The sequence below is a fragment of the Diadema antillarum genome, unplaced genomic scaffold (genome assembly GCF_040938485.1).
Source record: "Diadema antillarum isolate AM-2024a unplaced genomic scaffold, OU_Dant_1.0 seq00000481_RagTag, whole genome shotgun sequence".
In the NCBI taxonomy this organism is placed as follows: Eukaryota; Metazoa; Echinodermata; class Echinoidea; order Diadematoida; family Diadematidae; genus Diadema; species Diadema antillarum.
This window is the reverse complement of record NW_027271445.1, coordinates 3,934,912-3,948,287: the sequence shown is the minus strand read 5'-3', so window position 1 is coordinate 3,948,287 and position 13,376 is coordinate 3,934,912. Positions and strand designations below refer to the sequence as shown.

Here is a 13,376-nt window from a genome sequence, read left to right as displayed (position 1 = left end):
ATCAACGAACAGTTACACTCGACAGAAACTTAGAGACAACTGTATAAATGATTGTTTATTTAAACGAGGAGGAAACCTATTTCAATATTCCTGACTAATATGGGTGATTTGTTTCAACATGATTACTGATCCGATGACGAGTCGTCGGAAACGGGGATATCAATATTAATATATCGGCTTAATAATATCGGCTTGGGTATTTCTCTATTACCTAGTGAATATTCCTTTAAATCATTCAAGTAATTAATTCGGACAACATGTTCACTCTGCATTTCATGTCAAATTCTTCAAATATGTTTCCGATGATGTTGATTCAAGTCAAAGAAAGCATGAACAGTCGGTACCCGTTTAAAGGGAATTATCAGATGAAATTTCGGCACTTTCTGCATTTCTTAGATATATATATATATATATATATATATATACCAATATACCATTTATTTATGAATTAATGTAGAATATAATCAAGTAAGTGTTGAAGTTCAAGATCAAGTTGTTTATTTCATCTCCAACAAAAGTTTAAATATAATCAAACGTTTAAAAACACATAATGACTAGAAAATATACATGTAACTACAGCACGCACAAACGCTACTAGTTGACATAAACGTATACACTCCGGAACTATACCTTTGATAGCAAAATTGTCCTCGTATCGCACCTACTGCACACCGCCAAATTGCATGAAAGTATATGATAACTACCAGTTTCTTCCCTAGGCATCGCAAACGCTGTACAAGCTACTGGCTTCAAATTATAGAACTGAAAAGCACCCACACAGTTACGTAATACGCCACTGTGCCAATTAACTACGTATAAATAGTTCGCTCCTTTTAACTAGCTAATAGAAAACTTAGCATGAATACAATTAGCATGAGAAAACAGGGAGGTGGGTTCCCTCTCCTTTGTGAAAAGTATGACTCTACAGTCATTGACAGCAATGCCGTTTTATGGTCCAATTGTCCGTTTTTGGTGTTTATTTTTTAATAATATTATCACCAAACACATGTGCTTTGTTTTTGCTACAAGTTTACTAGTTTAACTCTTACAAGATAAGAAAAAAAATACAAATCAGCATTCAAACAATCAAAGCGTGGGCTGTACAATATTTCAAACTCTTGCAACCTTGCCTTTTCTGAAAAAAAAAATAATAATGAATGAAAATATTGGTTTTCACCTCACAGATGAGAAAGCCAAACGCACGTGCAATTGAGATGATAAGGGATAAGTATGTGATGCTACAACCCACAGCTACTGTAACATTTCCCGATTAAATGCTCCGCACTGGATTGTTCTAGCTGTCTATTTCGCGCTTTTCTTCGGAGGGGGTGGGGGATTCCCCGAAGAACATAACTCACTCCCCTACTGGTTCCAAAACAATCGCAAATTTACAGTAATAGAATGAATGAAACTTCCACCGACCAGTTGACACCTTCCGTGTCACAACCCCAATGGAGCTAAACTTTAACAAGTTCGGACTCAACCAATTAAAGAATGGCTGTGGTTTGGTAACCCATCTTCCTCTTTTTTACTGTTAGTTTCTATTACCAGTAAAAACGACCAAAATAAAGTAAGTAAGGCTGGTAAGGTCAGTTGTGGTCTCCGTGGCCTCACAAAAGCATGAATTTAACAACCACGTACACAACAAACATAAACGTTATAATTGTGGCAACGACAGGTGTAACAAATACAAATGTTTCAATATCTACTAATTGCTATGAGGGAATTCGGTGATATAATATTTTTATAGCAAACAAGAATAACTGTATAATTGCCTTTTGCAAGAGCAAAAGACCACGATATGTTGCACAAAGTTGGTATGCTGATAAGAAAATAATTGCTACTACTACATTGACACTCTGAGCTAGTGAGTCATTGCCTACAACTGACTGCTTGATTGTAAGTTGCGACTGCTGTAAAAGCCTTTATAGAATGGACGGCTCACGATTCAGTAGCGAGCTGTAAATCTGTAACGCTAATTCTACGACGCGGATACTATGAGGCAAAAAAAAATGAAGAGTTTGTTCGCAAAAACCTATAAGTCCATATTTGCCAAATGGAGATATTTGCAATTAAAGGTCAAGAAAAATAAAGAGAATAATAAGAAAATGTTTGCTTCTTTTGACCATAACTTCAAAAATGTACCTTTATATGTAGTGACCAATATATCATTTAAATTATTATTATTTTGTACTTCATGACAGAGACCGTACTTCAAAATCTTCAAAAATGGACTTATCGGTTTTTGCAAACAAACTCTTCAAATGTTGTTCTGCACATGCGCGAGACAACTATTTTCATTTTCCAACCCGAGTTGAACATTTCTAGCCTCAAGAGCTAAAAGTTTCTAGTGTGCAATAATCACAGGTTTCATTCCCCTCTTGACCTTAATCTTATCTATAAAGCATATGCCACGATATACATACGTATAAGCTTTCTAAAGAGACAAAGCACATTGTAAATGGCATCAACAACGTGAAATAATATCACGTTCACACATCACCACAGTTTTATGGAAAGCTTTTGAACGTTCAAAATGAACTTATTGAATTCTGTTTGTCATGTTTGTTCATTTGCAATATCACTATATAGCTGCATGATCTAACAACTTAGCATAAACAGAACTATCAAGCTGCGGGATCTTTATTATTCTTCGCATCTGATGTGTCCTTTACGGTTCTAAAACAATATTAATAAACATTAACAGAACGTATGAAACTTCCATCGACCAGTTGACCCACTCCATGTCATAAGCCCTATGGATCTAAATTGCAATGGGCTTGGATCCAACCAATTAAAGAATGGTTCCAGGTTGCCATAGCGACCGACTGAAAAGTTACCCGAGGCAAAGTTCAGCCAGAAGCGATCGTACACATGAGGCCCAGACAACATGGCATCGCTTGAAACGCTCTTCCTCAGCTCCAAGACACCGAGACGGAAAATCTTTGTCACTGTGTTCGAGTCTCCACCAGTAACTGTTTGAAAACAGATATGTTTAAGCAAATCAAAGTGAATGTACATTTACTGCTTTAATCTATAAATGCAGACATTCCAGAAATGCATCAAAGCTCATTCATAAACTCTCCATAATCATGGAAACACAATGTTATAGAAATTTCGATGGTGTGGTTTTATTTCTATTTTTGAAAAAAAGAGATTAATGATGTGATCGCAATAATTATGATGTGGCCGCTATACCAGCTCCATATGTACATCAGCCTATCAGAACGAAAGTAATAAGGAACTGTAAATTCAGTAAATTGATATAACATGACAGCTACTCTATGTATAAAATCCCGTAGTGTTCTTAAAGACTATGAATGCAGAACCATTTTACGTATTAGGCTGACATGATGAAAAGATACATGGCTTTATTTCTGATTATCTAATATGAACTTTTCACGATGTATGATTAAGACAACATGAAATGATATTGATATAACAATAATACTAATATCGATATCGCAATAATGAATCTCTGATACAACGCCAACCTTGCTTTACGTTGATAAGACTTTGTTACGTGTGTTTTATTATGAATGACAAATTCTGTTTTGTTTGGTTTGATTTTATTTCTGCCTTTTTTCAAACCACACATAACAAAAGAATGCATACATTAGAAAAATACAATACATGACGCATAAGCTGAGCGTGCTGTCTGACAAATTAATTCAAAATAGGCCTACATACATATTATTAAGAACATGGCAGTATTCGAAAGATGTATAGTATAATATCACAAAAAAAAAAGGTCCAGAAGGAAATCGTGAAAATGACAGTTGTAAATTATCGAGATGATGATTTATTGTTCATTCAGAATATGTCATGTCGTTATGATAAACGAAATTTAGAAAAAAAGGGGGATTTAAATGAATTAAATTTAGAATTGTGCATTTCTAGACATTGTACTAACAGAAAAGCAGGAGACCGCGATCATAAGCAGCAGTTTTACATGGATCGAGGCCTCGGGGTAAAATTTGAAACTTAAATTCGACTTTTATACATAACTGTATAACGGACGTGACTACAAAATAGAATAAAAAATCAATTCCAAAATATCGTAGTAATTCGTGAGGTAAGAAAGAACAGAGGCGAAAACTAACAAAAATAATCATCATTTAATTTGTTTCAAATAGACTTTTTAAAATAATTATGATACTGTACTGAGGTGAGTGCTGTGCTGTGCTGTGCTGTGCTATGCATAGCGTAAAATATAATTTCATTAATTTAACGTTTGGCCATATAATATGTAATTGGGTTTGTTTTTAGTGTATTTTTCAACAGCCATGCACATATCTATTACATAATTCCGTTTACAGTAGTAGTATCAATGTGATCACGAGTATGACTTTAAAAAGGCAGATGCAGCAAATCATTACACTCCTAATACGGTGTGTACCTATATAATCCGTTTATGAGCTAACATACCACCCCCCCCCCCAAAAAAAAAAATCTTTAAGATATCACTCATACATTATTATATTTCAATAAGATATTTTTTCATAAGTGCCTAAAAAGAATTTAATTTAGTGGTTGCCTTTATTTGCTCAGGGAGATTATTCCAACATGTGGTCCATGGTGTCTACTTGACTTATGAGCTATCAGTAAAGGTATAAAGAGAAGAGAATTGACCAATTTTGCGAAGCACATCATCTTGATTTGTTTTTTTCACTCAACTGCCTTAACCTCAATTTTCTCGAAGATGCTACCAATATCTAGCGAACCCTTTATATGTTATCCACGACTGTGCGATAGTAGAGACTCAATTGAAAAATTAGATATTGGTGAATGATAAAGTTTACTATATATTAGTTGGAATGTCTATCGATTGTATTTGTGTGGATTCTTGTTTATGATCTGTTCAATTTATTTTCGATTTGGTTTTGGATGGCTGCAATAAAAGCATTTAATATCAGCAAGCACTTTTACAATGTTACTTTTTTGTTTTCCCGAATTTTGATACTCTTTACCAATTAAAAAAAAAAAAAGATGTAGGCATAAGATAGGAGGCATACCGATTTCATATGGGAAACTCGTCTGAGATGGATCCAAACTAAAAGCGATTCGAGCGGACTTTTCTGCGCTGATCTCAAAATCCAGTGACGTCACATCTGTGCTAAGGTTCAGTCCATGAAAGTTGTAGTGCATTTGATCACCGCTGTCTGGTGTGTGGATTACGTTGCATGCTTCAAAGCAGGAGACAAATCAAAACGAATCGTATAATGGGATAATAGAGATTGGCAGTCACCATAATAATCATACAAAGATGCATGTGAAACTATTAAAGATTAGGAGAACTGTTCTTTTAGTTAACATAAAAAATGTGTTCACATAAATCTACTTGCTTATCTAATTCTTCCATGGAAATAAATGAATGCCTCTGACATTGATGTAAAAAAAAAAAAAAATCAGCATTGTATCGCGCTACGTAGGCCTGTGGTTAAAGAAAAAAGAAAGAAAGAAAGAAAGAAAGACAAGTAAGCAAACTTTTACCGGAATATGCAACGCAAGAATAGAACAAGGTTTAAATTGTAGTTTCAGTCGCTCTTCACTTTGCCTTTATAAACGCAAAACAGTTGCTGAAGTTGCTGGAATATATTATCTTTTTTTTTCTTTCTAGTTTTTCAATTTTTTCGTGTACAAAATTGGAATTCTTTTACGTGTACTGATCTACTTTGATACAAATGCATATATATATATATATATATATATATATATATCAAAAAGAAAATACTACTACACACACATTGTAAGTCTAGTCATGAGGACTAGGTTTGTGTCACTTAGATTTACGCATTTGTACAATAAGGGAAAAAACACACCCATGCCAAAGAGACTTCGGCATACACGCGCTAGGTACAACAACATAAACAACAACAACAACAACAATAACAACAACAACAGAATAAAATAACATTTCGGGATAGGCCTACATGATCTGTTTCTTACAACAGTTCGTTCCGAAGTATTCTTGGCTGCAGGAGCACTTGTATCCTGTGAATGTCTCCGTACACGTCCCTCCATTAGCGCATGGTGAAGATGCACAATCTGTTAAAGCAAGATATGTGTAATTACATTTCATAGCGATACGTATACCACGTATACAAAAGGATGGTTTTCAGCAGGTGTTTTATTTGACGAGCTTTCTGTCTGTTTTAAGGGGTCATTCTCTGTTTGGGGAAACCGAAGCCCAAATATGCATGTGAATAGAGAGAGTGCAGTAATATAGATCACATTAGTGAAAGATTGATGAATATTGGACAGTGGCTTTCTCACAAGTCTAAGTGCTCTAGTTTTCCTTTATTATGTTGAATACGGTTTGTAATGAGCTCAACGGAGTCACATGCCTCTGAATATATGGTATTATTATTTTTTTTTGTTTCATATTCAATATTCTACAGTAAAACATGAGCATAACAAAACATTGAATCTGGAAATCGTTGACTAAAACAAATAGGAGAAATACCCTGGAAGAGGTTCATCTGATTGGTAATTCTCTAATTAAGGCGAAATTTCTTTTGTACACAACCAAAGAAAACTACTTACCTGCGTGAGCTTTCGCCTACTGTCTGTCAGGCTTCATCAGACTGACGTTGACTCGCCGTAGATGGGGTGTAGGCAGTCTAGAACAGACAGTCCTTTCCACAACACCCACTGCCATCAAACCCAGACTCTGGAAACGATATGTCGATGACATACTTGTGGTCGTGAAGGAGGAATGTGTAGACCAACTCCAAGACCATCTTAACCAAGCAGATGTTACAGGGAGTATCAAGTTCACACATGAGATGGAAGAATCAAACTCAATCCCCTTTTTTGACACGAGAATCATCAAACATCCGGACGGCAAGGTCAAGTTAGTTGTCTACAGGAAGAAAGCACACACAGGCCAATACCTCAACTTTTCTTCACACCACCCTCTTCATCAGAAGCTTGGAGTTTACAGAACACTCATGGATAGGGCCCATGGTATCACCACAGACTCAGAGGATGTACAGCCTGAAGAAGAACATATCAAGTCCTCCCTCAGATTATGTGGATACCCTGACTGGTCGTTTAGACAGGTCAACCAACAGATGACTCAAATGGCCAAGGATAAACCCAAGTCTACCCAAACCACCAAGAAGAAATGTATGGTCACGATCCCATACGTAAAGAGCACGTCTGAAGCACTCCAAAGGATCTTCACCAAATACAATGTTGCTACCACCCCTCACCAAACTACGAGGACTGTTGGTTCATCCCAAGGACAAAAGATCACCTGAGGACTCGACAGGAGTAGTGTACAAAATACCTTGTAAGGATTGTGACAAGGTCTACATAGGGGAGACGGGCAGGAAATTCGGAGTCAGGAAGTCAGAACACCAAAAAGAGGCAGAGTCACTGGGGAAGACATAATTCACAAGGGCCAAAAAGAAAGGGGCAGATCTCACTCCTAAAAAGTCAGCCATATGTGATCACGTGGCGCAGGAAAACCACATCATTGACTGGAAACAGAGCAAGATCGTGTCCAAACACAGCAACAAATTCACACGTTGGATAAGAGAGGCGAGCCGATCCACATACAACGACATACAACGGGGGCGGGAACCCATGATGAATCGTGACGAGGGGCAATACAAATTATCTTCAGCGTATATTCCCATTCTCTCGGACTGTAAGACTGCCTACATCCCATCTACGGCGAGTCAACGTCAGTCTGATGAAGCCTACAGACACTAGGCGAAAGCTTACGCAAGGTAAATAGTTTTCTTTGGTTGCGTACAAAAGAAATTTTGCCTTAATTAAATAGGAGAAATAGTACACGTTCGTAGTGCTAGTTGTATAGAAATCTTCCTCGTATTAAAGGTATACATCCCAAATTCTAACCTAAAGTACATTTATTATGTCCGTTAACTTAAACTATGCGATATCGGGGTAATATTTAAACTGCTTCTCTACATGCACACTTATTTCATGATTGAAGCCCCTAGTTTCGTCATTTGTCTATAGGAAATAATAATTGAAAACTGGTATCCAAAACTCAGGGAGAGGGTTACAGTATAAAGATGTGCTACAAATATATTGGAAGATTGATGCCAATACAATAATTATTGTATAGTATATACACTGCAAAAAGTCCGGTGTTAAATGTGAAACACCGAGCTGGTGTTAAATTTCCGGTGCTCATTCATGGTGTTAGATTAACACCTCCGGGTGTCATTTCAAAATATAAAATTGTTTTTTTGGTAGTTTCTTAGTTACTGAATTTCTTGTTAATTCTGAACTTCAACAAGACGATGAAGAATTTTCCGATAAAGTGCTTGATTTTTGAAAAAATGTGTAAACAAATTTACACCACAGTAACACCAGTTGGTGTGGTCTCCCATTGAAGCTGAACGGGTGTTATACCATTGAAATTAACACCACCAATATCAATTATAAAATGGGTTCAAGAATGTAGCCAATAGGAAGCGCTGAAATGAGACACACCTCCTTCCTTTACTTCAGTACAATTGCACTGCCTGTAATCCTATGGTAGATTGCCGATCGTCTGTGCGCGCGGCGGCTCCTTTGATGAATTGCATGCATACGCGCTGTCAATCCTGTAAACAACTTCTAGTTCGGGCTGCCGGCCGGCCGGCCTGTCTTCCCTTGTGCATAACATGTGTGGCGTACGTACCATGTACGTATACTCTACTATACGTACACTTTGTACAGTACAGTAGACCAAGCGTTATGGGACCGGACGCGTACATGGAGTCACTTTGAAGAGCAAATCCAACGATTTAGCAGGTTAATTCTCACGCCGTTTTCAGAGTATGTTGTCTAGTAGGCCTATATGAGGAGTCTATATCAAGTCTTTAAGGTAAAGGGTGCATATTCTATGTAAAATAAGTAAGTTTTCATGCGGGAACTTAAGTGTCCGGAAACCCAACCCCCCATTATACTTATACTGTATGTGCGGGACTTCCGCGAGTGCGACGTGCGTAAATGTTTGGGACGAACATCTTCGGACGTCTTGACCCACAAAGGTACGTGAAAAACGCTGAAAAATGATGTTAGTTTTCGAATTTTCGACCCATTTTATAAAACAAATGATGCACAGGATTATTTCGTGGCGTTAGTGGAGGCGTAGCTCACTCTCGGGTATTTACAATGTAGTGCAACATGCACTCGGCTTCGCCTCGTGCATGTTTCACAATTGTAAATACCCTCGAGTGCACCACGCCTACACTAACACACTCTATCCTGTGCATCATTTGTATAATAAACACCATGCGGTGTCATTGATGAATTAACTCTAGCGCAGTGTCAAAAATATCACCAGCTGCAGTGTCAAATTAACACCACGAAGTGCCAGGTGAACACTTTTTAACACCGTCACAATACATTTTCTACACCTGTGGGTGTGGCCCTCTATTGAAGATTGATCGGTGTTAGATTTAACACCCATGGTGTTAAATCTAACACCGATGTTTTTACAGTATATATATATATAATATTTTAAGGGGGAGGGACGTAGCTGTCGCCATAGAGACATTTCGTAATTATCATCGAAACGAATATTAACAATAATGTGACTTTTTGTACTATTATTGTAACAAAAGCAAAAAAAAAAAAAACAAACAAGCAAACCCCCAAAAACATATCAATTGAATCCAAACTTTAATGTCCTGTCGATACTAAAGAATGTGTATTTCGCGTAGGTTACTATAAAATCACATACACATGATGCTTAGTTTAAATTAACTTAAACACGCCAAATCGGTTCTTTCGATCCCATCTCGCAAAACAAAATTGGATCGTATGCTTTACTCCAACTTCAACCGAGACTACGAAATAAGACAAGATTTCAACTTTGTTGGCAACATATAAAGTTTTTTTAATAGTAAAGGGAATGTATAGTTTTGGTTGAGATGAGGCTTCAGGGTTATCTCGCAAAAAGTGAAAATCTTAACACCCCATCTGACAAGCAAATCAATGTATTTTGCAACGGTTACAGAATCTGAAAATGAAGACACCCAACTTCCTTTCCCAGCACGCGGATTTAGCATACCTTGAATTGAATAATTTCTTTCGAAATTGACTGGATATGTTTTTACCCTTTTCACAAAGGATATACAACAGATTGCTCTACGGTAAAGAAGACACTTTCCGTGATTCCGTATACACACTGTTGCATAATTTGAAGGAAGTTCAAAATTTTGTCGCCATTGTGTCCGAAAAGGTCATGCCTCCCAGACCTTTACAATTGCGGAGCTACTGGTCATTTGCAAGAACAAAAAATAATCATAGCTTCGATATACATAATATAGAATTAACATTAAAGCGAAGCAGACCTTTACAATTGCGTAGCTACTGGTCATTTGCAAGAACAATAATATAATCATAGCTTCGACATACATAATATAGAATTAACATCAAGCAAAGCTCGTCATTTCTTTCTCTGCAGCTTTATTTATTGTACATGTTATACGCCTAGCTTAAACGTTTCTATATTTATATTCATATTATATAAACCAAGCTTACAAGGCTGTGGAAAAAAGAACGCTCTCCAAAAACGTACACTGGCTTCGAGGCCTAATGAAATTATTCCGCTGTGTTCGTTTTAAAATCTGAAGGTCATCAGTGACAGTGTTGTACATTATTCAAAAGAGTGAATTCTAGCATAGGCCTAAATGCAATAAAAGCAACAGATGATATCATATCACCATTAGTTTAGGCACCATGGAAACCGATTCTCCATTAACCAAAGTGGCGCAAATCATTTCCATTGCTTGGCAGGTATACCTTTCACCGTATCATCTCATTATCAAGATTACTGCACTGTTTGAAAAAAAAAAAAATCTGTATTTTTGCAGGAAAAAAAAGTATATACAAGTTTGCTTTAATCTGTGAGAAAAAATCTGTATTTTTACAGAAGAAAAATATACACATTTGTTTTAAACTGTAATTTGTTTTGTTTGAACTATACACAGAATTCAAATGCGGTTTTTACACTCATAACGTAAAGATACGACTTTATTTTTGTTATCTCAACCATTACAAACATTGTCAAAACTAGTTTTCGTCAATAATCTATGAATTACTTTAAAAATTCTATGTTCTTTTATATTTGATGAGAGGTTTCTCATGATCTCAAAAAGTCATCACAAAAAAAGTTGGAAACCTACAGCCCCATGTCAACCAAAACTGTAGAATCCCTTCCATTACCATTATGCATTACATGCTATTGTATGTTTCCATCGCAGCACTATAGAAAATCTATTGAGTCGATTAAGCGTGATCAATGATAATGATATGATCTTTTCGACGCTTATATTTTCGAGCAATATCAGGATGTTTGATATGCTTAAAGGCATAAATTGCTATTTGCAGATGAAACAAAAACCCAGCACTAGTGCTTTCAAATAGTTCTAAAATGTGGGTTAGGGATAGAAACAATCACTTTGAAAATTTGAATCAGTATAATTGATGTTAGGTATTGTTAGATATACAAAATCTGAACAATAGTTATAGTAAAAATGTTTCCAGACTAAACCGTCTACAGTTAGGGTTTATTGAGAAAAATGCTGACATTTCCTTATATTTTAGGCTTTATTGCACAAATTTCATATGGGAGGGTGTTTTGTGGTACAACAGACCTACACATATGAATGAAAAGCGATATCTTGAACATCTTTCAAATCACTGCTCCCAAAGGTAAACAGGACCTTTAAAGGGGAAGGCTAGTAACTGATCAGTGGGAATCAGTGGAAATGCTGGGAGATGATTGTTCCAATCCTTATGGGATTCATTCAAGAGTACATTATATATCTATTGTTGTGTGAAAATGATTTGCTTCAGAATGGTCTCATATTCAAGTAATGTGCAGTTTAATGCTTCCAGGTTAGCGTCCCTGGTCAGTGACGGAGCATTAATCTGCACAGTACTTGAATATGAGACCGTTCTGAAGCAAATCATTTTCACACAACAATAGATATACAATGAACTCTTTAATGAATCCCACAAGGATTGGAACAATCATCTCCCAGCATTTCCACTGATTCCCACTGATCAGTTACTAGCCTTCCCCTTTAACCCTTGGTGTGTCATGCTTATTATCTGACAATAGGTTTGTGTATGAAATTTGTGCATATAGTATTTGACTCTTGAATGGAACATAAAGGCTTAATCGTCAAACGATATCTGTTGTCTTCCTCTTAAAGGACAAGTTCACCTTCATAAACATAAGGATTGAGAGAATGTAGCAATATTAGTAGAACACATCATTGAAAGTTTGAGGAAAATCAGACAATCCGTTCAAAAGTTATGAATTTTTGAAGTTTTTGTACAGTATCCGCTGGATGAGAAGACTACTGCAGTGTATGAATAACTTAGATGTCACATGCGTACAACAATATAAGAAAAATATAAAGAGAATTTCACAAAATTCCATCTTTTGAAAAAAGTACACATTCCCCTGACTCGTTACCGACAAATGTTATGGGTAATATTATTCCCTCTGCCTTTAGAAAGAGGCAAGTCAAGTGCTCTTTTGTTATGCGAAAAAAGTGAAAATATGTTGAATTTTCTTTTACATTTTCTTTATACTGTTGTACGCATATGACTCACAAGCTGTAGTAGTCTCCTCATCCAGCGGTTCCAACACAAAAATTTAAAAAATGCATAACTTTTGCATCGATTGTCCAATTTTTCTCAAACTTTCACTGATGTGTTCTACTAATATTGTTGCATTTTCTCAATCCATATGTTTATGAAGGTGAACTTGTCCTTTAAGTGAATTATCCTCTGTCGCTCCTGTATTGAAAGTGTTTGCAAGACAGTAAACAAACTAAAAATTCTAGGAAAGTACCAAATACCACAAATATTTTCACGTTAAACTGAAAATGGCTCGTTAGTTCACCACTTTCAAGTAAGAAGACATTAAAAAAATGCACGACGGGATAAGTTTTGTCTAAATTGGTATTGTATATTTCATAATTTCATGTCATGCAAATCTGTATTGTAGATGACTTGTTGTTGTGACAACCTCACAAGCTCCCCAATCCTTTAGTCGTCTCCATTCAGGATTTTACTGAAGTTCCTTCTTTAAAGGGATCGTTTAGTTTTCGTTGAGACCTAATTCTAGGTTTCTAACATTGTGTTTGGCAAGATGATGTGAAACCTCTAATCAAATATCAAAGAGAATGTAATTCCAAGAGGGATTCAACGTTTATTTGATGAAAATTGGTTTTGAAATAGATGAGATATCCCAAACAGAACAATCCTAATAAAAGGTGGGACCCGCCCTTTATTAGGATTGCTTGGATCTACTTTACTTTTGGATGTCTCAGCCATTTCAAAACCGATTTTTTTTTTTAAATCTTATAAACTTTCAATTCCTCTTAGAA

At 36.2% G+C, this 13,376-nt stretch overlaps 1 protein-coding gene across 1 annotated transcript; it reads left to right on the top strand.

Moving 5' to 3' along the window:
* The first annotated feature begins 6,788 nt into the window (after positions 1-6,788).
* Positions 6,789-7,265, top strand: LOC139733534 (uncharacterized). The gene has a single exon (XM_071644343.1). It carries the CDS (start codon positions 6,789-6,791, stop codon positions 7,263-7,265), a length of 477 nt encoding a protein of 158 aa, XP_071500444.1.
* The last annotated feature ends 6,111 nt before the right edge of the window (positions 7,266-13,376 follow it).

Excerpts from the sequence above, each read along its gene's own strand:
- LOC139733534 (XM_071644343.1), top strand. The coding sequence starts at position 6,789 with ATGGAAGAATCAAACTCAATCCCCTTTTTTGACACGAGAATCATCAAA.